This window comes from Caloenas nicobarica, chromosome 19, assembly GCF_036013445.1.
Source record: "Caloenas nicobarica isolate bCalNic1 chromosome 19, bCalNic1.hap1, whole genome shotgun sequence".
In the NCBI taxonomy this organism is placed as follows: domain Eukaryota; kingdom Metazoa; phylum Chordata; class Aves; order Columbiformes; family Columbidae; genus Caloenas; species Caloenas nicobarica.
Genome location: NC_088263.1, coordinates 6,228,987 through 6,256,191, shown reverse-complemented (window position 1 = coordinate 6,256,191; position 27,205 = coordinate 6,228,987). Strand labels below are relative to the sequence as shown.

The 27,205-nt window shown below is 45.7% G+C and overlaps 2 protein-coding genes across 8 annotated transcripts in view; one reads left to right on the top strand and one right to left on the bottom strand.

Moving 5' to 3' along the window:
• Positions 1 to 412: 412 nt before the first annotated feature.
• DYNC2I2 (dynein 2 intermediate chain 2) lies at positions 413 to 10,229 on the top strand. The gene is given in 10 exon segments (XM_065648318.1): positions 413 to 557; positions 560 to 636; positions 1,307 to 1,561; positions 2,322 to 2,431; positions 4,152 to 4,309; positions 4,761 to 4,870; positions 5,628 to 5,795; positions 7,058 to 7,290; positions 8,093 to 8,250; positions 8,821 to 10,229. Coding segments are annotated over 10 exon segments (1,653 nt in total). The 3' UTR covers positions 9,060 to 10,229.
• The window catches only part of SPTAN1 (spectrin alpha, non-erythrocytic 1), a 48,617-nt gene continuing 30,629 nt past the window's right edge, over positions 9,218 to 27,205 (bottom strand). For 3 of the 7 annotated variants that reach the window (XM_065648314.1, XM_065648311.1, XM_065648312.1), the window contains 29 exons: positions 26,762 to 26,906; positions 26,464 to 26,645; positions 26,190 to 26,289; positions 25,854 to 26,051; positions 25,581 to 25,727; positions 24,920 to 25,023; positions 24,620 to 24,782; positions 24,138 to 24,152; positions 22,356 to 22,487; positions 21,964 to 22,101; positions 21,498 to 21,602; positions 21,071 to 21,279; positions 20,142 to 20,262; positions 19,866 to 19,987; positions 19,185 to 19,317; positions 18,635 to 18,733; positions 18,196 to 18,355; positions 17,894 to 17,970; positions 17,533 to 17,742; positions 16,962 to 17,258; positions 16,376 to 16,488; positions 15,534 to 15,551; positions 13,682 to 13,744; positions 12,388 to 12,442; positions 11,677 to 11,873; positions 11,294 to 11,347; positions 10,695 to 10,841; positions 10,223 to 10,370; positions 9,218 to 9,540 (listed from right to left, as the gene is read on the bottom strand). In XM_065648314.1, coding sequence (XP_065504386.1) covers positions 9,415 to 9,540; positions 10,223 to 10,370; positions 10,695 to 10,841; positions 11,294 to 11,347; positions 11,677 to 11,873; positions 12,388 to 12,442; positions 13,682 to 13,744; positions 15,534 to 15,551; positions 16,376 to 16,488; positions 16,962 to 17,258; positions 17,533 to 17,742; positions 17,894 to 17,970; positions 18,196 to 18,355; positions 18,635 to 18,733; positions 19,185 to 19,317; positions 19,866 to 19,987; positions 20,142 to 20,262; positions 21,071 to 21,279; positions 21,498 to 21,602; positions 21,964 to 22,101; positions 22,356 to 22,487; positions 24,138 to 24,152; positions 24,620 to 24,782; positions 24,920 to 25,023; positions 25,581 to 25,727; positions 25,854 to 26,051; positions 26,190 to 26,289; positions 26,464 to 26,645; positions 26,762 to 26,906 — 3,778 coding nt within the window. In that variant the 3' untranslated portion in view covers positions 9,218 to 9,414. The remainder of the gene's footprint in view (positions 9,541 to 10,222; positions 10,371 to 10,694; positions 10,842 to 11,293; positions 11,348 to 11,676; positions 11,874 to 12,387; positions 12,443 to 13,681; positions 13,745 to 15,533; positions 15,552 to 16,375; positions 16,489 to 16,961; positions 17,259 to 17,532; positions 17,743 to 17,893; positions 17,971 to 18,195; positions 18,356 to 18,634; positions 18,734 to 19,184; positions 19,318 to 19,865; positions 19,988 to 20,141; positions 20,263 to 21,070; positions 21,280 to 21,497; positions 21,603 to 21,963; positions 22,102 to 22,355; positions 22,488 to 24,137; positions 24,153 to 24,619; positions 24,783 to 24,919; positions 25,024 to 25,580; positions 25,728 to 25,853; positions 26,052 to 26,189; positions 26,290 to 26,463; positions 26,646 to 26,761; positions 26,907 to 27,205) is intronic. The other 4 variants (XM_065648315.1, XM_065648313.1, XM_065648317.1 and 1 more) reach the window with 4 other exon arrangements.

Sequence of the window (27,205 nt, the reverse complement as noted above, 5' to 3'; positions counted from 1 at the left end):
TCCGGGCATCTGTCAGCGGCTCTGGAGCGGCCCCAGGGGACGCAGCTGGTGCCGCTCAGCGCTGCGGGATTTCTGCGCCACCAGTCGCCGAATATCGGATTTCTCTCAAACATGGTTTTCCTCACAATGCGGCCCGAGCGCCCCGCCATCGGCTTTGTCGTTCCCCCAGCCGCCGGCGCCATCTTAACTCCTGGCAGCCCTTGCGCCCTCCCGCCGGTGCCGCCACTTGTGCCTCCGGCGACCCGGCGGGTACGGCTGGGGCAGCCGAAGGGGAAGGAGAAGCCCTCACCGGACCTACGGCATTAACAAAGGTATCGGCCGAGGCACCCGCCGGTGCCGGGGCAGCCCGTACTCCTCCTCTCACATGCAGCCGCCGCCCGCCCATGACAGACCCTCCGTGCCCTTCCCCAACATGGCACCGCCCGGGTCAGTTTACCGCCCGCAGGCCAGCGGCCCCGTCGCTCCGGGTGATGTCATCCCGCCGCGCCTCCTCCGTTTCCATGGGAACCCGCGGAGCGGGCGGTGGGAGCTCGTTGGGCCGCGGCCCCGCTCGCCGCCATGTTCGCGGACGGGACGGCGCCCGGCGCCGACGTGCAGTCGCTGTGGCGGAGCGCTCGGAGTGCGCGCTGCGAGGCGGTGAGAGACCCCGGGCGGAGAGAGAGCCCGGGCGGGCTCGGCCTCGCTGTCGTACCCCCGGGAGGGGCCGGGCCCCAGGCGGCTGTGAGGCCCGGGCGGTTCCTCCTTCCCCCCCACGCCCCGACTCGCCCCTTCCGTGCCCGTCCGTGAACCCCCCTCGGGTCCCGCTGCTCCAGCGCGGCCCGGGCCGGAGACCTTTCCCCGGGGAGTTTGCATCCTGCCGGTACCGGGGCTGGGCCTGCGGTACCGGGGCTGCCCGCTGGTTCTGCCCCACGGCAGCGTTTTACTGATCAAACTGGCAAAGAAACACACGTGCAGCTGCCGCAAAGCTGCCAGTTTGGGGGGTTTGCGAGCAGGTAACACTGCAGTTGGCAGCGTGTTCGGGGTTTGCTCTTTCCTCTGGAGGGTCTTTGTGCTTTTCTCACCTCCCGGTTCCATGCTGAAGAGCACACGGCCTGGATTTGAGTGGCATTGGGGCAGCTCAGCCTCACAGAGCGTGTGACAGTCACACAAATATCACCGGCACCCCAACAGTTACACAGGCACCCCGCTTTTAACCACGAACCAGGGCTGTGCGCATGTGCTCGAATGTCTCTATGCTTTGAATGTTTTGTGCAGCACTCTCATTTTTTTCAGTTTGGATTATAGAGTCGCTGTCTTTTTTTACTAGAAAAGCTGCCAGACTGCAAAAATTTCAACAGCAGAAGCTGCAGCACAATCTCATACCAGCCGAGATGCTGGTGTGCAGACAGATCACAGTAAAGATGCTGCCCGAGACTTCCAGCAAGAAGCCCATGTAGATTACGCTGGCCTTCTGTCATTCCTTCAGAGAGTGGAGGACGCCGTTGTCAAAGAGCTAAATAAAAACTGGAAAAGCCGAGCCTTTGATGGCTTTGAAGTGAACTGGACAGATCAGAACGAAACAGTGAGTTGACAGAATTCAGATCCTTCTCATTACCCAAGCAGAGCTGGTTGCAGTGGCTCTAACTCGTTAGTTCTGTTTCTTACTGCTGTGATTGTTCTTACCAGATTCTACTCATTAGAAATTACTAGTTGGTATTTCCTTCAGCTTTCTCCCTTGGTTGTGGCCTGGCCTTGTGTGGTAAAACTGTTTTTCCTGCTAGTGACTGTTGTCGCAGCTTTGTGAGAAGCAAGTCTGCAGTGGGTGTGGGTTTATCTTCAGCTTCCAGTAGCCCCTTTAGAGCATGTCAGACCAGCAGTTGTCTGGGAGCAGCTGCAGCCAGTGATTCGGCAGCTCTTCCTATTTAGATTATATTTGTTTAGCATACAAAGTTCAAGAGTGGAAGCAGTTTGTATCAGTCAGCACACATTGGTACCGTTGTTTACAAACCATTGCTTGTGAAGCTTAGCGAGTGCCAAACTCGTACCTGGGGCGCTGCTGTAAATCCTTAGGGCACAGCCTCCCAGAATTGGCAGCCCCTGAACTGTGGAGTCTGTGAGAGGTAATTAAAAGGCAACAGTTGGTCTGACAGGGTCATGGGTTGTGCTTTTTTGTTTTTTCCCCAATAGGAATTCAACAGTTTTTTCCACGTATATCTATGTGCTTTTTGGACAGAGGGGAAGCCAACGCCGCAACCATACAACCATATGTAGGGTCGCGCACAGATCTTGTTTCTCTGTGTTGGGAGGTTATTGTTGCAGTGCCTGGATTTGCTCTCTTCCAGGTGTTGTGTTTGCATACGTTGTCATACGCAGAGGCTCAGGATCAAAACCTACAGGTTACCAGCGTCTCATGGAACGCAACTGGATCCGTTGTTGCGTGTTCATACGGCCGGTGAGTATCTGAATGGACTCAGACATCACATCACCCTCAGCTGCGCTCTCAGGCTGACTTGAGTTCTAGGTGTGTTCACTTTTCTGCAGTAATAAGCTAGACATATACACACACCTTATGCAAGTTAAATAATTGATATTAAAACCAACAAAATCTCAGGGCAGTCTTAAATTTTGGCTTTTACTTCTTCTACCCTCCGCCCCGAAAATGGATACATATACTCTTACTAATTTGTTTCTAGGTAGATTTTATGTGAGGAGAAAATGTAAAAAGCTGATGCACTTGCAAATATACATGAGTGAGTTTTGGAAGTATGTGCTTATCTTCATTGAAGATCGTGTTGTTTTAATGTGCTCTCTTAGCACCTCGGCTTATCCTGGCACCTGTTCACGTGTGCGCCTGATACCAACAAACATTTAAGAATTTCTGAAATGGGAGCTGGACAAAACTTTTATGTAATCCACGGAATGTGTGTAGCAGCTTCTCCTTTCTGTGCCCCCCTGCTCCCCGATTCCTTTTTCTATCCCCTATGGTTTCCTTCAATTAAAAGCCCCAGCAAATGGGTATCCATGAGTGAATGTGTAGGGGAGAGTAAAACCGGGCAAACCTGTATGTTACTTGCTCCTTCTGCTTTCCCAGTCTAGAGCTATTTTGAGATGAGACTGTGGTTTCTGTGTCTGTGGTTACCTTGGCAGAATTCCCTTCCATGAACTTTCAGTCTGTCTGAATCTCTGTAAACTTTTAGCATCTACAACACCAATAAGGAGTTTCATAGATGAACTACCCATTGAATTTAAAATTGCTCCTTTTATTTAATCGTATATCTTCCAATAAAATAATTAAGAGCATCAAATAAAGGCAGTAGAAGTCAGGCTCAAAATCTTCTTCGCTTCCTGCCCTGCCCACTGACTGTTCTGTAGATCTCTGTCCTCCGTATTGTCTCCTTGTAGTGAGACAGGACATCACATTGGTTAGTGTGGTGCTAGTGACAGAATACGTCACATTTTGGTAAGCGTGTGGTAAATGAAACAGGTAAAAATAACAAAGTACAGTGGCAGGTGTCCGTTAGCATCCCAGAGTAATAAATAATTCACAATCCACTTGTGGTAAACAAGTACGATGGGCATAGGGCTGGACTGAAATCTCCTGAGCTGTGGAGTGTGGTGTGATTTGTGCAGGGTCATCAACACTCTTTGGTGGGTGCGAAGAAAGTTCTCTGTTCCCAGACTTCAAATCATGCTGCTTATCTTAGGCCAAGACTCAGTAAGTCTGTTCAGCCCCTCTCAGTCCTCCAGGGAAGATATTTCCTCACTGTGTATTCTCAGACCCTGGGTCTTCAAGGGCTCCTCTAGAGGAAACGTGGTTTGCAGCTCAGCCAGTTTGTAAATCAGCGGCCCTTTGATCTCTTTGGATTTTCGTTCCCAAATACAGCAACTTTCTGTATGTGCCCTTTAAGATTGTTCCCATTATTTGAATGGTTAGTAGGTCTTGGAAGAGTGAATTATATCTGAGATTTATTTGCTGGCACTTTGTTCTGTAACTACACTGACATGTACTGTAGCCTGCAGAGAAGTTTCATCACCTCATGATCCCTTCACCTCAGTTTTCCTTCAAGCCACAAAGCAGCACGTTTAAATGATGAGTCAGACACAGCAGAACTCTGCTGGACTGGGATTATCTGCCGACCAGACAAGGTCAGACATAACTTTCTCTTCTTCAGGTTGGATGATGGGGACTGGAGCACAGAAAAATCCTACATTTGTACCTGGAATCTGGACAGGAGAGGGTTGAATCCGCAGCACCCTGACCTCGTGGTGGATGTTCCCAGTTCTGTCATGTGTGTGGCTTTCCACCCCTCCCGGCCTTCGCTGATAGCTGGTAGGTTGCTCATACCTTAGATCCTACCTGAAATGTGCCCGCATTTCCTGCAGCTTGGAAGATTTTTGTCTCTCTCTCAGCTCAGCCTCAGATTTCTTGCAGAAGTGATGGTGTTGCACCTTCCCAAACTGACAAAGTAATGCTCACCAACACCAAATAGCTGTTGCTTCTGGAGTGGGAGCTGGGACTTGCTGCTTTTTCAGTGACATCTGCCTTGATATCATCTCCTCAGAGACACAATAGAAGGGAATTCAGCCCTGGTGTAAGTGGGAAGAGTCCACTTAGGCTCATACGCATTTTGGTAGAGCTGGATTCTCCTACACCAGAGCTGACTGTGCCTTGCATAGAGCTGCCAGTCCTTTGAAGCCGGCGGGCCCGCTTCCACCAGAGCTTCATTTGTGCATTTGTTTTGAGCTATTAGACCTCAGATGTTTTCTCTTTGTCCTTCGAGGTGGCCTGTTCAGCGGGGAGCTGGTGGTGTGGGACACCAGCCGGACAGAAGACCCGGTGATGTGGAGGACGGGAATGACGGACGACACTCACACCGATCCAGTTTACCAGGTAACCGCACACGCGGCTGGGGGAGGCGAGAGCTGCTGTTGCTCTATTTCATACTTGCAGTTTTTGTTCACCTTGCTGGTGCTTTACCTCTGGCTCTCAGGCTGCTACATTTCAGTGGATTTGTCTTCTTTTCGTTGGCTATTTTCCTCCAAATCTAGCTGCTGAACAGGTGTTTGCTAAAATGGGCACTTCTAAGTAAAAATAACTTCTCTCCATTTGGGATAAACGAAGAGTAGGTCCATTCCTATGCTCTAACTGTTTATTGAAGCAGATGCAACTGATACTTGTAGTGGTTTCAAAAATGTAAGTACCAAAGTATCACTGATCCTCAGTTGGAAGCTTGAAGCTACACAGAAGGGTCACAACTTGTCCTGCAGTCTGGCTTCCCAGTGGTTTTTGTCCTCCTGGACTCCTGTGACTCTGGGCAATCTGTGTCTTTTCTCATCTCAAAGTCAGGAAAATGCTGCTGTTTATAGCTGGATGACAGTGCTATAACTACCACGTGTCAGAAGTGCTGGCGGGTGAACCACAGAAACTGCAATTCAGAATTCAGCCCTGAACACCCAACCGCGCTTCTCCCCCAGCGTGTCTGTCTGTGCACCAGTGCCCGGCAGGAGCTGGTTTGGCACCGACGTCCCTGGCTGCCACCTGGCTCCGCTCCCACGCTGCCCCGGCAGGCGAGGGGACCGCAGGGTGCCAGGCGCGGCTTGGCAGTTGTGACAGTCCCCTCGGCGTGAGCCCGTGGCATTTGGGACAGGTTAACTGGTTACCTGAGGCAAAGCACGGAACCCACTGCCGGCTGCTGAGCGTCTCGACGGATGGAAAAATCCTGGTGTGGAGGGAGGAGCGAGATGGTCGGCTGGCCTTGGCCGAAGGATTCGCCGTGGTGGCTCAGCAGATCCCTCGCAGCACTCAGCTGAAGAAGGTGAGTTCAGAAGTTCAAAGAGGTCTGACTTAACAAAAAACACTCTTAGCTCTGGAGCACACGTGGCGGAACTTGTCCTTAACATGTGACGGGCCAGGAAAAGCCCCTGTGGAACGTAATGTGCTAAACCAGGGTCCCCATCTCCTTTCCCATGCTGAAATAGCTCCTCGGAAGACTGGCTACAGCCGAGGTTTTGCCATGCTCTAAAGAGAAGCTGCTGTCTTGGAGAACTTGCTCATAATAACATTACTGGGAGGAGTGGCTGACACGCCAGAAGGCTGTGCTGCCATCCAGCGAGACCCAAAATGAAATATAATGAGGGCAAGTGTAGAGTCTTGCATCTGGGTAGGAACAACCCCAGATCCCAGTATAGGTTAGGGAATGACGTATTAGAGAGCAGTGTAGGGGAAAGGGACCCGGGGGTCCTGGGGACAGCAGGATGACCATAAGCCAGCACTGGGCCCTTGTGGCCAGGAAGGCCAATGGTACCTGGGGTGGATTAGAAGGGGGGTGCTCAGTAGGTCAGAGAGGTTCTCCTGCCCCTCTGCTCTGCCCTGGTGAGACCTCATCTGGAATATTTTGTCCAGTTCTGGGCCCCTCAGGTCAGGAAGGACAGGGAACTGCTGGAGAGAGTCCAGGCAGCCATGAAGATGCTGAAGGGAGTGGAGCATCTCCCGTGTGAGGAAAGGCTGAGCAGCTGGGGCTCTTGAGCTGGAGAAGAGGAGACTGAGGGGTGACCTCATTCATGGTGATCAATATGGAAAGGGGGAGTGTCAAGAGGATGGAGCCAGGCTCTTCTCAGTGACAACCAATGGCAAGATAAGGGGTAATGGGTGCAAACTGGAACACAAGAGGTTCCACTTAAATTTGAGAAGAAACTTCTTCTCAGTGAGGGTGACAGAGCCTGGATCAGGCTGCCCAGGGAGGTTGTGGAGTCTCCTCCTCTGCAGACATTCAAAACCCACCTGGACACCTTCCAGTGTAACCTCATCTGGGTGTTCCTGCTCCAGCGGAGGGATTGGACTGGATGAGCTTTTGAGGTCCCTTCCAATCCCTGACATTCTGTGATTCTGTAATTCACATGAATCCCCGTGTAGGAGGATGCTGCAGGGGTGAAAGGCTGAGCTGCACCACAAACATCATTGCTGGTGCAAGTTGTGCAGCTCGCTGGGTTCTGGGCAGGCTGGTTTGTGCTTCTGAAACCGCATGGGCGGGTCACTGTAGCCCCCTGCTCACAACAGGTTTGTCTCTCTTTCTCCCAGTTCGCCCGGGGAGATGCTGCCGTGGGTGTGACCTCGCTCTCTTTTTCACTCTTCGATCCTTGCGTGTTCGTTGTCGGTGTGGAAGGCGGCTTTTCCCTCAAGTGCTCCACTGCGGCCGAGACGCTGGCTCTGCACCAGCCGGGCAGTTCTGTTCCCCTCAGGGCCCCAGCCGAGCTCACCTTCTCCCCGCACGGTGGACCCGTCTACTCCGTCAGCTGCTCACCTTTCCACAGGCAAGTGCTGGAATTGGCACCGGTTCTGCACGTTCTACACAAGTTACTGCCTGGCTCTACATGTGCATTTTTCAAATAGCTGCTGCGGGGGGTGGAATGTGTGTACAATTTCCAAAAAATGATCACCCGGCACTGGGAACTTGATCAAGTAGCTTCCTGTTGTGGGAGAATGAACGTCCACTGGCTCTGGTGAAGCTGCCCACTTGAATCTGCTGTGTGTGGGCACAAAATGAGTAACACACAATAACTCTTGAGCTCGGGCCACGGCAGGACATCAGCACCTTCCTGAGATGTTAATATTAAAGAGCAATTTAAAGTCAAGGGGAAGAGCTGATAAAGTCATTGATTTGTCAGGGACGTGCCCATCACAACTCTCACTAGTAGCTGCCTGAATTTAAATGAGAAGCCAAGGTCTCTGTCTGCATTCATCCACCGGCTGTGGAAAAGGCCCCAAGCCACGTTTCTGTGAAACATGCTGACAGTCCAGGTTTGCATTTCATTTGCATGAGGCGCACACAGCGCTCACAATGCCTGTTCTAGCTCAGCACTTCTCCAGCATCCCCAGCCCACAACCCACCATCAACACCCAAACCCTCATTAAGCTTAATTGAGGGCAGTAACAAAGCTGTGTCTCTACAGAACCTGTCCCAGGGTATGGCTTGGAAATGGCTGCTTTAAGAAACACAATCAGACCTTTGCAAAGCAGTAATATTGTCCAAGATCACACTCCTTCAGTGAATTTTCTTCTATATCCTTAGCAATAAAACCTATAAAGTTGTTTCTTGCTTCCTCTCTCCCCCAGGAGCCTCTTTCTGAGCTGTGGGACTGACGGACAAGTTCACCTGCACTCCATGTTACAGACACAACCCCTCATTTCCCTTCAGTTATCAAAGAAATACCTCTTCTGTGTGCGCTGGTCTCCAGTTCGACCACTGGTCTTCGCAGCTGCATCTGGAGAAGGCAAGTAACTGCAGGTGCCTTTTCTCAGACATAACATTAAGATTGTGCTGGGTATTAATTAGTGCAAGTCAATTGTACTGATTAGCATTTCCCACAAGCAGAGAACAGTGACCATTGTTTGTACTGCATAATTAGTATAATGGAGTAATTTCTAACTGTAGCCAGATGATTCAGTCAGTTACTTTTCACTTTTGACGATACCTTTACTTGTGCTGCCACAGCCATTCACAGGGCTCCAATGCAGCAAGATTGCTCTGCCTGAAACTTATTTCCAGCTTCCTCAGTTTTGACATTTGCTTCTAGAGCTAGTGGTTTAAAACAATGACTTTTCCTTAGAAAATTACCCAAACATTTTTGAGTTAAGGAAAGGAGTCTTCGCAGAATTTGGGAAGCTGGTTTCAGGTCTCCGACAGCAGAATAAACCTGCGCTGTCCTACAGTGGTGTCACCTTCACAGCTGAGACAGCATCAAGGAGGGATTAAAAAGAACTACTTTAAGTTCCAGACTAAGCAGATACACATCTTGTGCTAAATACAGAAATCTGCTGCCATAAATGTTTATATTTTATAGGAGATGTGCACCTGTTTGACTTCGAGAAGAGCTCGCAGAAACCTGCCATTTCCCTGAAGCAGGCCGCGAGTGACCGCCCCGTGTACTGTTTGGAATTTAATGTCAAGCAAACTCGGCTCCTGGCAGCAGGGGATGCCACCGGCACTGTCAGAGTCTGGCAGCTGAGCTCTGACTTCACTGAGCAGGGACCCAGGGAGCAGAGTCGCCTGGAACAGCTGGCGAACGAGATCACGGACTGAGGCAGCAACGCAACGGCTGCGTGAAACTTGCTCTGACTCCAGGAAAAGCTGCCCACACACCTTCCGCAGCGCGGCCTCTAAAACACACATAACTACAACAGCTAGAGTTTCATCCACATAACAGTTAAATTTGCATTTAACCACTAAACACAAGCTGATGTGGTTCGACCAGTAAATTTTATTGAAGCACACTGCAATATATTTATTTTCCCTAAGAGTTTTAAGCTAAGCAGTTTCAGGTTACATCATCATAAAATAACATTGATTATTGTAGAACACGAAGAGAGACACATGCAGAGCTATCATCAGCAAACGTAAGCATGTTCTTTGCATCTTTTGGTACTAGTGTTTTAGATCAATTCACAAAGAGTGAACGTGTAAATTCTATGTAGTCGTAGGCAGAAGGAAGTTCTCTGCCCTTGCCGTCCATGTAGGGCTTCATGTGAGAGATGCAGTAATCGGCTTGTTCCCGGGTCAGGTTCTGAAAGACAAAGAGTGTGGAGATGGAGACGGGCGCGTCGAGGCTGCGCGGGGGGCGTTCACAGGCCGCCCTGCCCAGGGCACAGCTCGGAGCAGAGGCCAGAGCGGCAGAACTCTGCTCAGCAGGGAAATGTTTGCACTGTTCGGGTAAGGGTTGGAAGGTCTGACCTGAATCTTCCCACTGAAGAGAAGACAGAACCGGTAACTGATACAAGGAAGAAGCGCAACCTCTTTATTTCCCTGCCAGCTTGTGGGGTTCAGACAGGAAAAACCTGCTGTCTTGGCAGGGCCGTGAGAGGGAGGAGATGTTCACACTGGCTAAGCTCAGGCTTAAGTTTCTCCTTTGAATCACTGGAGAAACATCTCCCTCTAGTTTCCCAGGTGATGAAAGGACAGACCCAGCAAACACACTCCTTTCCCAGGCCCTTGCGCAGCTCTTGTTTTACTCGACCTGAGTTCTTTGGCAGTTAAAAGCTTTTCCTCTTCCTCTATAGAACCACGAAAGCAGCTGGGTAGGGCTGTTACCATTTCTGTGTTTGCTGCAGTGGGTACCCTGGCAGGTTCAGAACTGACTCAACTACTGTGACACGAGCCTCCAAGCAATTAGTGCTGGTCTTTGTTAATAACCCACAAATAAAAAGCCTCCGTCTGTTCCTCCCTGGTGGGCCACAACCTGAACTTACTTGGTAGAGCTCCTCCTTGGTCACGTAGGGCTTCCCCTCGGAGCTGAGGGCACGGAAAGCACTCTCGATCTCCTCACTGGATTTCACATTCTCCGTTTCCCTGCTGATCATGAACGCCATGTACTCCTGCAGCGACACGTGTCCATCCCTGCCAGCGAAAACCAGTGTGAACTTTGCTGTCCCTTAACACCCAGAGCACGGCGCTCCCGTACCCTCCTGAGAGGCTTTAACGCTTCTGGGAGAAATGAAAGTCTTAACACCAGATCACTTTCTAAAGGGAATTTCTTCCTGACAAGTGTCAGTCTTACCTTCATAGAGACTGTTTTACATAATTTACTGTGAAAACAACCACAGCCTCTCCTCAACAGAAGAAAGCAAAGTCCTCAGCCTGTGAGAGACCTTCCTGCTGACCTCCCAAAGGGTACCAATAAAATATTTTAAAATATAAAACTAAAAGGTCCAACCCCTGTACCTGTTGGGATCCACAGTGTCAAGAATAGACTCAAACTCTGGGTCTGGCTCCCCTTCCTCAACCATAGGCAGGTCGTAGCCCAGAGAGCGCAAGCAAGACTTGAACTCCTGGTGATTAAGTCGTCCAGACTTGTCCTTGTCAAAGTGCCTAAAAACATAAAAACAAAGCCAACATTTTTAAGTGTCAGTTGTTGAGTGCTGAAAGCTCCAAAGTGGGCTGCAAACTAAACCAGATAACTAGTCCACTGTTCTAGACAGATGAGCTTGAATCAATAAATAGGTCTAACATACATAAAATATAAGGATAAATTATTTACTTTGCTTAAAAAGCATTTGAACTGGGCGTATTCCCAGCTGGAATGCATTGGCACTCCCAGTTCCACATGCTGCGCCCACAGGCCTGTGTGCCCAGGAGAGGCTCTGGCCAGGCTGTGCCAGCGGCATGCGGCTCTGGAGCCTCCTGCCATCTGGCAGAGATCACAGCAGCTCCGCGCAAAAGGAGCTACAAACAGATCAGTCAGGGAACCCTGTGAACAGGAGCCATCCACGCGCCAGAAATCCCCCCCGAGCATTCCTCTGGCACGCTTTCCTGCCACTCACTTGAACATCATGCTGAACTCCTTCAGGGCCTCCTCGGTGACTCCGGTTGTGTTTCTGAAAAGGAAGCAGCAAAGCTTGTGAGCGGTTCCTAAACTGCAGGACTCTGCTGAGTCCACCTGCCCCAAGCCAGCGTCTGCATCAGAAGGCGAGGACAAACAACACCACAGCTCAACAGAATAAATCAGTTCCGCTGAGATCTCGTAATTGGCCAACAGGAACTATTTCCAAACTGCTGCGTCCCCCTGGAGAGAGCGAGGAGGTGGTGGGATTCACAAGCCCACTGCACCCAGTAGAGCACAGGAGAGACTCATCAGCACAGACCATGTGAGGTTTGGTTTTAGACACCCTGGCCCCCTGAGTTAGACACGTGGGGTGGACAATACCGAGCCTGAATCTGCTGCTCCAGGTTGTGCTGCATCCTCATCCCCAGCTGGTCCAGCTGGTCCCACTGCTGCGCCAGCCCCACGGTGCTGTGCTCCGTGTATTTGTTGTCCAGGATAAGCGCCTCTTCCATGGCCGCCCCGAGGTCCTCGATCTTCTTCAGCTGGCTCCTCATAGCTCGGATCTCCTGGTGCTTGCGCTGTTACGAGGGAGAGAAGAGGAGAAAAATCAAGAAGTGCAAAGAAACAATCTTAAGAAGAACATGTTAGAGCACAGGCTGGCAGGGGAAGAAGGGTTATACTCTTCTTCTGCTAGGATTATATATACGTAATACTGGGATTTGTAAAATAGTATTCAAAACAATGTTCCTCTTTGTGCACACTATTGGAAACGGGCTTGCAAAACAGTTCTTGAGACAAAAAAATCCCTCTTATTAGGAAATGTACTGAAAATATTGTCTCCTCTCTGCCCTACCCTGCTCATTTAGAAAAAAGAGCAAAAAGGAGAACTGCAGAGTGTTGTTGAACAGCTTGTGATATAAGCAGACATCAGATACATAAACAGGTCATCCCAAAGGTCTCTTCGGTGTTCAAAATGTGTAAAAACATTTAAGATTTTGCCACACAATTACAGGCATTTCCATTCCCGCCCCGTGTTCCCAAGTCACCAGTTGGGAAAAGTGTTTCAGCAGGAGGTGAGTGAGCATCGCTTACTTTAGTGGCTTCCAGCTGCGATTCCAGCGTTCCCGATTCCTCCACCATACAAGACCTGAACACAGAGTCACAGTGAGAGCGTGCACTTCTCCCAAAAAAATGATGGGTGGGGCTTGAAATTAACAGTCCTTCCTTGAAATTAAAAATCCTTACAATGGTGTTATTCTCCTGTAGATATATAAACACTTTTTGTGTTTTGTTTGTTCTGACTCATCCTATTTCAGACTGACACGTGTACATCTCGTTTGATACTTATTTCTTTATATAGTTAATTTCTAGCCCCATTTGAAAGGCAACACGATCAGCAGCCACACTTCATGCCAGATCCAAAGCGCCCGTTTTACTGGACCTCAGGAAATTAGAAACTGAGTGCAGTCCCGCCCCCTGTGCCCAGCACACGCACACACACCAACTACAGGTGAATCACCGGAGACGGCCTCTGTTGGCCAGTAAGGGACAGGAGCTCTATAGGGGTGTGTTACATGGGGAGAAAATGGGGGGAAAAGATCTCTGAAAACTAGTGGTTTGGTTTAAAAGCGATCTTAACATGGCATGATTTCTGCAGAACACTGCAGTGGGTGGTGGACAGTTGCCTTTCCCCACCCTGCGGCCAGAACAACTGCGGCCCGGCCACCCCTGTCAGTCCAATCTCTGCACGGAGCTTGGGGCACAACTGCAGCCCCCACCCCTCCGCTGCGGGGATGGTCTCCAAGATCTATGTCATATGGATAAGACAGGGAAAGTCTCTGGATGCTGCTTTTTTCCCCTAAGATCCTAAGCAACCTGTAAGCAGCAGCATTTCATAATCTCTGTCCTTCCAACGCATGGTGGGAGTTCCCAGTGACCGACTGTGCAGGGACAGCAGGTCTGGGTGCTGCGCAGGCGGCCTGGCCTCTCCTTTGGCTCCGTAGCATCTAAGTTCCTAAAACTTAAGTCACTGGTATTTACGTCACTAAACCCATGTTTTCATCCCCACTGAAATCTATCCTATGTGCTTTTGAGCTTCTTAAGAAGGGGATTTCAAGCGCTGAATCACTCTGTAGCACTGAAAACACACCAAATGTCTGGGTGATTCTCAGCACAGGGTTAAGGCTCAGAGTCAACACGCGTCTATAGAGATGAAGCGCAGGCCCAGGACCCCGAGCAGGGAGCCGGGAACCAACCAGGGAGTCAACAGGGAAACAAACCTCCAAGCATCTCTAAGCCGTGAGTTAGTTGGAAGGAAAGCGAGCCTTGGAATTAAAGGGTGCATTTGAAAACCAAAGTGAGGTAGGAAAATAAGAGGAAAAAAAACCTTCCAGATAGATCATCCCCAACTTCATACTGATAGACACGAATGACACGACGATACGCTATGCTAGTCAAAGAAAAGAAACCAAGTAAATTCCAAAAAGGAAGGAAGGAAGAAAGAACAGAGGAAAGAACACATCCAAACACAGCCACTGCAGTGGAGCCACACTCCAAGCCAGCACCACCCTGCAGCAAACACGAGCAAGTACTTAATGAAAGAAAATTATTCCAATGCTGGTTGCACATACATAAAAATAATTTTTAAATTTTTTTATTTTTGTGTAAGTCACACAAAAGCGAGACCCTCGCTAAGAGACAAACTGAACTCTTGCAGTTAACTCCTCTACGGCTTCTTTAAAGGCATTCTTCTTAAACTCCAAATTCTTCTCTCTCCCTTCCCCAAAAAGGCCCTCCAGGCAGCACCAGGCGCACACAAGCGGTACGGCACACCGAACAGCGAGGGGCATGCACGGCAGCTCGCATCTCGAACCTCCTCAGCAGCTCTGCCGTCCTCTGCCTGGGAAGGCAAAGCACAGCCAGTGCCCCTCTGAGCTCAGGCTGCGTTCTTTATCTAGTCACGCAGAATTAAGGACAAACCCCGCCTGGCATATCAGCAGCCTTCTGGTAATTCGTTCAACAAAAGAGCTTGGCATGGTGATCTCCAACTCTGACCCTACAGCTTTTAGTAAATGGCTCCTTTCTGTTCGCTCGTTCTCAGATACCAGAACTAATCTACAAAACTACTTTACAAAAGAGCAGAGAATTCGGCATCCGTTCCAGGAAAATCTGCTTGGTTCCATTAAACTGTACAACAAAAATGGGGTGAATTATTTTTATCTGGCAGAAACAGCAAAACACAAGACACTCTGATCATTACAGAGCAAATAAGAAGCACAGTTATCTGCAGAGATTCCACCCTTTTATTATGAAAAGCTGCTCCCCAGGAGCAGGGCCTGCGGCACTTCGCCCAGGGCTGACCCAGCCCACTGCACCAGGCCCAGCCGCTTTGTTCATGTTTTACATGAGGTCTCATTACAAAGCTGCTGTTGTGCTGCAGATTTTTAATACTAAAGAAATTTAAATGGACAGACACACTTTCAGAGGGTTTGGCCATCTCAAGACATTTAAAGATCTCATGATTTCCTTTCTATTTCTTGACAATGACCAGCGCACGTCTTCCTCAGGAACTATTCTCATGGACACAAAGTGGGCTTGAACCCACAAACTCGCCTGCCATTTGTTGTTGGAAGGTTCTCTTTTCTCCTATCAAGAATTTAATCTTTGTGGGGTGTGGTTATGCAGCAGATTAAAAAATGGGCAGTTCATTTTTGCATACTAGAGTTCCAAGATAAATAGTTTTAGTAAAGCTTCTTCATAGGAATCTTCCCTCCTCCTTACCAAAAATGGTCAATACTTTGAAGCTTTAATTGTTCTGAGAACGGTTATAATGGAAAAGTTTATTTCACTAAGCAAGTCTCTGACTGTTGGAAAACCAGGAATGCCAGTTGTTTTCCAATGCCAGACTATTCCATGTTTTCCCACACCTCATCAGATTAAGAGTTTGCTCGTGCAAGCCCTCAGAGACAAGAACAAGCGCTGGACTCCCGTGGTATGCCAGTGGCTACTCATTAATAATTTCTCCTGCTTTTGACTAGGAAATTGTTATGTTTCTACTGGTTTATACTTAATCGACTCCAAAATCTTGTTTCCTGTGTCTGTGCTCCTCAGCCACAGATCGCTCTTTTCAAATAAAAGGGGTTTCAACGCAGCTTTCACAAGCTGTGTAATGACAGAAGAAAACACACAGACAGAGCAGAACACACCACATTTTTAAAGATATAAAATTCGATACTAACCCATCTAGCAGGTAAGTCCTGTAGAATGTGAAGATCCAAACATCAGGCAGCAGGACAGAGACAAGACAGTAAGAGAGGGACAGAGATTTGGGTGGGAAGCAAACATCAAAAAGTTAGAAATCGTATTTATATTTCATTATTTCATGAAGACACATCCAGAACTATTTGTAAACACACAGAGACAGAGAATCACAGGATTACAGGAAAACAGAACCCACCTCCTCTAAACCACAACCCAAGCGTGTCAGGACTGAGCACCATTACCTGTGTCTGCTGGAAACACGCTCTTCAGTTCACTGCAGGTCTCCACCTTGAGACTTTTTATTTCTAGCATAGTTGTTAAATCTTTACTCCTTCTCCTAGGCAAGGATATTACTAGACAGCACCCTGAGTAAGTGTTTACAAAGTAGTCTTAAGCTCTTTTCCACAGCTTCTTTCTCTACTAAAATTCTAGTAAGATTTTTAATATACTATTCAATACAAAAGGAGCATTAACAGAAACACTACTGGCACTTCAGCCTCCTTCGAGCTCTTTGTTCCCCACCCCCAGCCGTGCTGCAGACTGGTTCAGGAATAACTGGAGAAGAGTGAAATCCTGGATAACTGGAATTACTGCAAAAAAATTAATTCAGAAGCAGAAACATTTTTAAAGCCTGGCACTTCAGGGCTTTCCTCTTCCCTGGAGCTAACAGGGCCTCCCTCAAATCCCAGCTGCAGGAAATGAATGGGGTTTTTTTCAGCAGGAAACATTTACAGCTTGGACAGACCAAAGAGATATAGGACAGATAAGAATATTAGCTGAGGAATTCTTTAAGGGCAGCTCCTGGGAAGACAAACTATACCTGGTCTCCTGAATCCACTGGTGGAAAGCATTAGCATGCTGAGCAAATTCCTGGCGCAGTTTGTCATTTTCTTCCTGCCTTCGTTGTTCCTTCTGCAGCTCCAGTTCACGTTCCTGAGAAATGAACAAAAATAATTTCAAAAAGAGAAATTATGTGATTGCTCCCATTCTGTAACAAAAACCCCAAAACTAAGAGCTGCAGACCAGCAGAGTGCTGAAGCTCAAAGACTGAGGGCTCAGAGAGCACCCTGGATATCTAGACAAAATCATCTGAGACAACACAGAACATTCCTAGTGAAGTCCTGAGAACTGGAGTTGAACCAGCAGTTACTTTGCTGCACGGCATGGACATTAAACATTTGATAGTTAGGAAGAGAGGGACATGTGCTTTGTCTTTTGAAAGGCAGCAAATGCAAGACCATGAAAACAAGTTTACAGCTAATGGATTTTTTTTCTTTGCTCCCAATTTTTGAGATATTTCCTTCTGTAGCATAGTGACAAACTCCTGTATGGATTATCTTGGATGACAACTTCCAGGGAAGGCTGGAAAGGTCATAAACTATGGAAAGAGTCTCTGTCTGACTTGCCTTGATAATTTTCTGCAGATTCCTCCAGGTTTCTTCAAGAGCCTCCATAGTAAACCAAGTGTACGGGTTGGAGGCTACACGGAAGCTCTTGATCTGGCGATCGAGCTCTGCCAGCTGGTTGAAGTCAGCCTGGGCCGAACTCAGTGAGGAACGGAAAGCATCATGAGCTTCTCGCAGCGCTTTGATTTCTTCCAGCGAGTTACAGCGCACAGGATCCGTCAGGTCCTCTTCAGCGTTCTCAAACCAGCTGTTGAAGGCAGATGCCTTCTTTGCAAAAGTCAGGAACAGATCTTCAACCTTGACAAGAGAAAACAATCCAGTTGTTCAGTTCGGTTATGCAGTAACGCAAATATTCCAGATGAGTTGATCTGGAATTAACATACATCAATGACAGTTTGCCTTTATTACTTATTTCTTGCAAACATGTAAAAAAATTCTTATGACAAGGCATCAGGATCTCCATAATCATTAGCTGCAAATGAAAAAGCTGCAGAAGTTGCAAGGGTTGAGTAGGGTTTTTTTACCAAAGAGAGCAATTAGATTTTTGTAGCCCCAGGGTTTGGCCACTTACCTTTCTGAAATGCTCCTGAGCCTCCAAGAGTTTCTTTTTCCTGGCAGCAGAATTAGAAAGCAGCTGATTCCAGCGTTTCATCAAGGACGCGTGCCGAGCCTCTATGGCCTTGGACTGGATGTGTTTGGCTGCAAGGAGCTGGTCTTTCAGAGCAGTGATGTTTGCAATTCCCTCCTGCTGGAAAGCCTGAAGTCCAGCATCAAAAGTTTCCTGAAGCATTAAAAAAAAAAAAAGGTTGTATTTTTATTTAACCATTCAAATATCCTGCATATATTTCAAACAAACACCAGATCCTTGTGTTGCAGAAGAGTTCACTTGTTCCCTCCATCACTTAGGGGGTGGACGCAGTGTTAGCACTCACCTGTTTGGTCAGCAGTGTCTGCACAGATGAGAGGTCACGTCCATAATCATCTGTCTTCAGACTGTTCTCCTTCTCACCTGGAAAATGAAACAAATTTAGTAAAAATGTCAATGTCTCCAGCTGAAACATTCCCTCTACTCCAGATCAGGTTATCTCAAAAGCATAAATCAAGTGTAGCTCTGCTGATTACTTTGGGTTTAGGTCTCCTTGTTACAACAGCAAGTGAGGAGCTATTTGAGATCTTCTGAAGAGCATTTCAAACTCCTCTGTGACAAGGTGCTGTGCCCCAGTTCAGAACGTACCTATCCATGACTCCACGACATCTGCTTTCCAGTTGAACTGGAGGAAGGCAGAGTTCTCATCCAGTTTGGCTTTCCTCTGAGCTGCTGCTTTCTCCAGATCTGACACCTTGCCTCTCAGGCCTTTCATCTTGGCAGTGATGTTCTCCACATGGTGATTGTTCTACATTACGGGAGAGAAAACGAAACAAAACTGTATCATCTTAAGGTTTTCCAAGGCATCCAGGAAGTTGGTGACAGAGCAAGGACTTCAACTGAAAGATTTTCTCTAAGAAACAGCTTTGAAAGCAGTTAACACCAACAGCTTATTCAGCTGCAAAAAAATGAGTAAAAGCTCTTTTCAAAGAGGTGACAAATCAGTCCTCAGAGAAGAGTAAGTCTACTTTGATGTGAAACATCCTGGGTAGCCTTTGAAGGTCTTTCTTTACGATTTTATGCCCACCTTTTTAATGAGATCCTCTCCATTGGTACAAACATCGTTCACTCTGTCTTTGTGGACAGTAAAATCAGTCTCGAATGCTTCGTGCTTTTTCAGCAAGCCCTGCAAATACAAGAGACAGTCACTTTTTAATGTAATTTCTCACCACTTATTAAAAATAAATTTTAAAAATAATTTATTGTTATAAATCAGCTAGCATAAACTTTTTTCTGACAAAAACCATTAATCTCAGCTGGTTAGCACAACTTGCTGTTTTTCTGTGGACAGGAGACTGATATGGCCTTCCAGCATAACTTCAGCCATGTGCGTTAACCAGGATGTCATGTCAGAGGTCAAGAGATGCAAAGCTACACCAAACTGGAAGTCATTTCTACAGGAAATAACATCCTTGGGATGCTTTCATAAAAGGAATTAATGTTTTTTGCAATGTAGGCCTTCCAAAGGAACCAATAATAACTTCTAAGTTGGAAAGACAGTTAAAGAAAAGGTTTGCTAAGCTCTAACCAACAATAATGCAACAAGAAAAACAAAGAGCTGATAACTTTCTCCACACCTGGATAGCAGCAAGGGTGTCCCCATAGTCCTCGCTGGCCACCAGTGTCATTTTCTCATTGATCCAGGCTTCTTCTTCCTCAACATTTGCCACAAACTGCTGGTATTCCAGAGACTCCTCCAAACGCTGGCCCCTGTATGGGAAAAGAAAGGTAAAATTAGTCAGTGTTGCTTTATGGCTTTTAGATGTAAGATGTAAAACCAAATTACAGCAGCAGAAAACCTAAGAATGTGCAGAGACTGAACCCTAAACACACGATCGTTCACACGTCACCTCTCCAGCAGCAGACGGCAATGGCTACAGCTCCCGATGGCCACTGGGCCACAAAGGGCCACACAGGCTACAGCTACTGAAGGACTAAAATGAATCATTTCTCCCAACAGCTTCCATTCAAAAAAACATCCTGGTAGCAGATTAAAGTCAGAGAATTTCAAGTCTATGCAAGAAAAGGCTAAACGTGGCACACCTCAAAAAACCCCCTCGTGTTTCTACTGAGGAACATTATCACTAAAACCCTTGTCAGTCGTCTCTAAGAGTCTGTCATCAGTGACGTGCTATTACATCATATTACTGACTAATGGCCCATACTCTAAAACCTCAAAATTCAGTAAATCTGATCATTATAACTCTATGTAACCGTTTTAGTTAACACTGAATTTTACAAAAACATGTCTCACACACCTGGCAGCTGCCAACTGTTTTAACTCTTTCCAGTGATCCACAAACTGAGCCAGTCTCTGCTGTATCTCCTCCTTTCCAATCGTGTTATCGTCTGAAAGCTTCTTACCAGTGTCTAGAACTCCCTGCAAAGCAGAGAAACACACAGTTAACAGAACATCGCTTGCTCTCTTATGCATTCTATTTGGATTCCAGCAAACCTATTACTGCTTTTCGTATTTGCCACAAGCAAGAAAAACACTACTTATAGAGAAATTTGTCATGGAGAGAGGCGTTTACCTGGATAGCAGGTTCATGGGCAGCTAATTCTGCTTCTAAGCGCTTGTGTTTCTTCCTAAGGTTCTGCACACCAGTTAGGTCTCTGCCATAGTCCTCTGAGCTGACCAGCAGTTTCTTCTCTCTAAATTCAAGGGAGAGAAAGATAAAATTTGAAAATTACTTCTATAGGTCAAACCTGACAAAAGGGAAAAAAAAACCCAAACCCACTACAGGGAAGGAAATGCTCCTCATAGCCAAAAATCCGGGATGTAAAAAATTGTCTACATGAGCTATCAGCAAACAGCACACTCAGGAGTAACGTGTGGGAGAAAGAAAGGTGACAAAGGGCCTATAGCTTCTCTCTGAAGGATGGAGTTTCTGTACTGTTTTCTTTCTGAGAAGATTGCTACCTTTGTAAAGTTTACCTGTTGTTGTCCTATTGTATTTTTTATTCTACAGGCATCAACAAAAAAGTGCTGTAGTTTGAACGATTTCTGTAAGTCTCACTTCTTTCTTTCCTCCCAAGATACTAACACCAACAGGGAAAGAGGATTTGACTAATTACTACAACTGGCTAGAACAAAACAAAACAAGTACTTCAGACTGAAAAAGTAAGGTTAGAATTTTTGCTATGAACTTTCCCAAAAAGAGTAGAGTCAAATTTCAGTTATCTGGTCCAGGTCTAACAGCATTCCTTTTTCCAGAACAGAGCTTTCCTTCCTGGGGTTTGACCAAAGAAAACTGTAGATAAGAAGCCACAGCCCAGCTGGTGCTAAAGCCATTTTGAATGTAGTTTTACTTGAAAGGACATAAAGGTGATTTCTTGTACAGACACACACTTGTGGAAAAGGCAAGTTATAAAAAACATGCCACAGACTATGACTGTTGTCAGCAAGCTGTCAGTAAGCATGTGCCCCCACACCAGAGCCCAGAAAATCCAAAATACACACTTGATCCAGGACTCCTCATCATCCATATCACGGAAAAACTGATGCAAGCGGTGGGACTCGTTCAGCTTTGCACGGCGGGCAGCTGCCATGCTCTTAATCCTCTGAAAGCGCCCATTGATGGTCTCGCGTTTATCCTTTACTTGGGAAGTATCAAAAGCACTGCTGGTCATCAGGCTGTCAGCCTGACTGTTCAGGTCCTTCAGACGATCCTGGAAACATGGGTGAAAAACTGTGAATTGCTTGGATCTCATTTCCGTGTCTGTTATGTCAGCATAAAAATCATAATCTGGCTGCTGTGCAGAGTCACAGCTTTTATTAAGAAAACACGTTTCAACAAGTATATGACTACAGCATGTATTGAAGTGGTACCTGTAGAATCTGCTGATTACTATGATTTATCTTCCAAAACTAAAAGAGAAAACAATACCTCATGAGCAGATATATCAGCCTCCAGTAACTGGTGTTTCTTCAGAAGGTTGTTCACTGACGCCAAGTCCTTCCCATAGTCTTCAGACGCCAACAAAGCCTCCACCTGGGGTTGGGGAAGGAAAAACAGGATGGAGAACAAGTTGTGTTTTCACAAAATGCTTGAAATTGTGTCTTTAAAACTGTGCAAGTTAATTATCTTCTCAATTTTCTACAGTGTGGATAAACCTTTACCTCATCACCCAATTAATTCATCACAGATTCTATGCAAATATGCTTTTCTCACCTTATTGTTTATAGATAATAACAAAAACATCCACAAGACTTTCAGTCATAATAAAGATTTTTTTCAAAATAAATCTAGACTTGCTCAAAGTGGACTGTGCCCCATAAAATCTGACATCAGCAAAGGGAATCAAAACTTCGAAAAACAAGTCTTGCAAGTAAATAATACTAATCTCAGTTACCTCTGAAAGCCAGAAATCAAAGTCCTTGATGCCAGTATTGAAATTCTGTTGCTTATTAGCTTCTTTCAGTTTCTGACTCTTCTCTGCCGATTTCTGCACCAGGAATTGCCACTGGTCAGCCAGGGCAGCCAGGCGTGCCTGTTATAAAAAGATGGAAAGGATAAATGCTACAAAAAACCCACTGAAGTTCTGATAAACGCAAAACCACAATAAGGTGCAAGTTTGGCTGCTGAGTCCAGATATGAAAATTACACAGTCACTATTTCATGCTATGAAGTAGAAAATTTTCTATAAAACAAGATTTGTTTTTGAGGGACACCCTCCTCCCTCAATTATCCAAACACTTCTGAAAGCAAAAACTAAGCAAAGCTTCTAAGACTTGTTGTATCTACCTTGACAGCATCCTCGCTGCCGGCACATGCTCCTCTCTCAATCAGGGAGTTCCCCATGTCAATGACTCCGCGGATCCGATCTGCGTTGGCGTGGAGCTCCGCTTCAAAGGCCTGGTGTTTCTGGTGTTTGCTCTGAATGCCACAAAAGCAAAACTGTTAGAGACTGCACCAAGGGCTCCTAAATTGTTCTCATGTTCTCTCTTTAGCCTGAGCTAAAGATGTTCTCTCTCTCAGTAAGAATACTGAGTAACTCTCATTGATCTGAGTCACCATCAAGCTTTGACTTAGCAAAACTGTGTGAGCTGATACACACGACTCGAGCAGCAGCTGCTGCGTTTGACGGATGCCCGTGCAACGTTCTTTGTGTTAAGCGTGGCTGTTATGCAAGTAAAGCTTCCTCACGTTCAGTGCCATCACCTTTGAAAAGCAGCAATTACACAGACCCTAAGCAGAAGCGCAGTAGATCATCCTTCCTACTCCTATGGTAATTTCACAAATTTCTATTTCCCTTCCTAATCTACAGGTAATTAAGAGAAATTACTGCTGCAGCTGCTTTCTGCACAGTTTTGATATTAGTCAAAGTCATACGTGACCACATTATATATCGAAATTGTGAATTAAGAATCAATAAACTCGATAAAAATAACTGTGAATTATTTGTTAAAAAAATTCTCTGCTGAGTTGAGAGCACCATGAGAACAATAGGAGCCTTGGAGTGGGAAGAAAAATACGCCGTTCTCTCTCATATTTACATGATCCATCCACCCACCAGGAAGGTAACAATAGCACAAAAGTGACAAGACAGAATTTACAAGTATTAACTGGAAATGCTAGTAACATTGAACATGGGTATACAATGCCCTGAGAGAATGGAATGAAAGGAAATGTTAGATTAAAAATAAAAGATGGAAAATACTATAGCGCTGGCATGAGAAATTCTGCATGAACTGCTTCATTTTGGGAACTGTTAATCCTGAACGGTGAGATTATAAGAACATGTCCTTCAAAGCTAGATTTACCAACATGTAAAATTCAATTAAAAACCTGCCAATTGCGTATCTCCACACAATTATCATGACAGTAAGTCCAAGACAAGCCTTTTTTAATATAAACTTTTTTTAACCAAAAGAAGTAGTAAAAACATAATGTACCACAGCCTAAGGTGACAAAGACCGATTCCTTCCTTTCTTACTCTAGTCAGGTTCTTGGATTCTACAAGTCCTGTCAGCTTTCCATCTGGCACATATCTTTTTCTGGAGTGTTCCACCGGTATTATTCCCTTCCGTGCTCCTGTTGCAAGAACTAAGCCATCTCAGTCTGTCATTTTACTGAATCCTCCATCTTCAGCATTTGATTTTACAAACGCAAGCTAACAGAGTAATGTGTCGTGTTAAATCATCACCACTCATGATCCACACAGGAGGATGACAGGCCCAATAGCCAAATTTGTGAAAAAGGAGGATAGAAACCCATTTTTCTAAGGGCTAACTCCTAAAAAACCCCCAGACACATCACTAATGCACCACAAATTAAACAGATCATGCAGAACACCTGCAAAACGGATACGTAAATAAATGATGCTGAATAGGCATTAACAAAAAAGCCACACCCGGAACATGAAGATCAATAGCTGTACCTGGATGTAGGTCAAGAACTAACAGAAAACAAAGAGATTGCATGAACTGATGGATGGAGCAAGAGACTGCAACCAGAGCTTGTGCTCACACGGAAGCTACACAAAGAAAACAAGTTCACATACCAGGGCTAGTCCAAACTACTTACCAGCAGTTTGGAAAGCTATAAAACAGATTGAGAGAAGTAGTTCAGTGCATTCATACTACTTCATAAGCCGGTATTAAAACATAAGAGGCAACTTTAATTATTTCTTAATACTGAAAAATAACACATTTTAGAACATAAGTCAGAGACGAGACCCAAGAACTCCATTTCCTTATTTTATCATCTAGATGCTGGGAGAAAGATGGAATAGCTACTCGGGTTTCTTCAGGAAACTTGCCACTGCAGATACCACATATCTTATTAATTATATGCATCAATAATTACCAAGTGAGTTCTATTTTGGGTCTCCTTTCATGCATAATGTAACTTCCATTTTCTCCTTGTTAAACAGAGACCATGTCCAACATGGCATATAATTCTGTTATCACTGAACAAAAATTCCTGAGCATAATTTTTTCAAACCAGAGTATGCTTCATGAAGTCAAAAATTATATTTTTATTTATGAGCTGAAAATCATATTCACCTGGATATTCGTGGGATCCTTATACGACTCATCACTTGCAGTTTGGAGCTTTTCACTGATCCAGGCTTCTATTTCATCCACGTCACGACTGAACTGCTGGAGTGTCTGAGATTCTCCCAGCTTTGATCTCTTCTCAATCATTTGAGCTTTCAGACGAAGCCACCTGTATGCCATTAGATACAGATGTTGAATGAAAAACTAGGACTGCACAAGGCATCACGTTTAACAGCTACAAAATGTTGCCAAAGAACATTTTCTGTCAGTCAGTATCCGCATCCCATCTAACAGGGTGACACTGACCTGTCCAGAACCTCATTGCGCCTGGTAGCAATGACGCCTTTTGCATAATGATCAGCAGAGATCAACTGGTCAGCAAAAGACTGTAAGACAGCAATTTTCTCTTCCTGTTAAAAACAGAAACCATCAATTAGAACTGTGGTTCCTTAAAGCCAAGTGATGAACAGGGTCTGGAATGGAACAAGACTTTTTTTTTTTCTTATTTAAATATACATTATTGTAAATGTGACTATGAAGGAAGCCTATCTTCTACAGGACTGGAGAGTTGAACTTCAGAACCTCTTTCAGCTGTGGCATTTAGGAAAAATATATCTTTTGGACTTTAAGCTACAGCAGCATGATCTCTCAAAAAACCTAGGCAGCTTTCTGTTACAAGAAACAGAAAACATACCTTTTCCTGTTGTAAAAAAAAAAAAAAAAGAAAAAAATCATTTCACCTCAGTAAGAGATTTGCAGAAATACTTGTCACTATTCCTACCCTGTTTGTAGGCAGTGAAATACATCCCCAGCTGCATCAGCTGATTCTAAACTTCTGCAGCAGATCCCAAATGGCTGAATATTTAGAACTGAACTTCAGAAGCCATACATGGTAGTAACTTCTTTTGCTAATAATCTGCAGAAGAAAAATGAAACCATTTCCCCTTACTTCAGCTGTGCTCCTCACCTGGACATTGATTGCCTTATCAAAATCTTCATGTTTCTTGATGAGCGCCTCCACGCTGTCTAAGGAGTCTCCTTTATCCTCTGTGTTCAGGAAAGCCTCTCGCGCAGCCATCCAGTTTTCAGCTTGTTCACAGTCCCGATGAAACAGCTATGGAGAAAAAAAACCAACCCCAAAGTATGAGAAAGACAGACCAAAACCACTTCTTATCACTATGAAATAATGAACTTTCTTACAAAAGGAAATATTTTTCTTTTTAAAAATGCAGCAGAGTACCTGTAGTTCCAGGCACTGGTCTAGCATCATTCTGCGCTGGACCCAGGCCTTCTCTAGGTCTGTCCGTTCCTGCTCTAGAATATCCAGTTTCTCCTTGATCTCTGGGCTGGCGTAGTGTCCATGAGCCAGAAGTTGTTGTCCAAACTGCTCAAATGCCTGGAAGGTGCCGGCCCTTGCATCTATTTCAGTGCGGTGTTCCTGCAAGGTACAGAGATGTGTTAGTAAATAAATAAGACGGCAGAGCTAGAACTGATCTCTCTTTGGAACTCTAAATGGGAAGTGTCAGAAAAAGGCACATTTGTTGATGTTCATGATACACGCTTATCTTTCACAAACCTGATGCCTTTCCAATAAAGCTTCAGCTCCAGTCACATCCTTTGCAAGTTCATCTGAGGAGACCAGGCCCCGGATTCCATTGATCCAAGACATAAGGTCCCTGTGAAAACACATTAAGAGAGATTTTTTTCCCTCTCTCCATTGAAGTAAGCCATGACAGGAGAAACATTCCTTTTTGAACCCTCCCCAGAAATATCCCTGTGGAACAACAAGCCATATATACTTCACTAATAATATACCAGACAGAAAAATTGAAGGGGAATAGTGTCTTAACCTGAAGTCACTGAGGAAACGCTGCAGGTCATGAGAGTCTCCAAGCTTCTCTTTGCGCTGGTCAGCACGTTTTCCCAGGCTATTCCAAGCCTGATTTAACTCAGTACATTTTTCTTGGAGATCTTCAGCAGATTCTGGATGTGACTGGATCAGACGCTGAGCAGTTTCACCAAGAGAATTCACCTAGAATTAGAGAAAGGGAAATAAATACAATGTAGACAAAAAGAATGTTTTCTACTGTTTAGTCATCTCTACTAGATAAGAAGAAAGTTTTGGTTTTGTCCTCCTCACAACCTCACCTTGTCTCCAAGAGCTGCCAAGTCTCTCTCAAAGCCTTCATGTTTGCGCTGCAGAGCCTGCACGCTGGCCAAGTCATGTCCATAGTTGTCTGTGTTTAATGCTTGATTCTTCTCCTCTATCCATTCTTTTGTTTCATCAGCATCTCTGATTTGAACAAAGGGGAGCAAAAAGAGAATTAAAATGGAGATCATACTAGGATCTGTTACCTCGCAGGTCACTGACTTCCAGAAAAGCTCAAGTAGTTGATGTTTTTCTTAAAATTATATACCAAGATGATGCAAGCAAACTTTGGCAAAATAGGACACTAGTCCCGGCCTCCCAAACCTGCAGCAAATCTACACTTTCAACCTAACAAGTCTTTCTTTTTCTAGGAAGAATAGAAAGAATTCTTGTTGGCCCACCGGTGGTCCACCTTCCATTAAAGGAGGTGTGCGTTGAAGTAT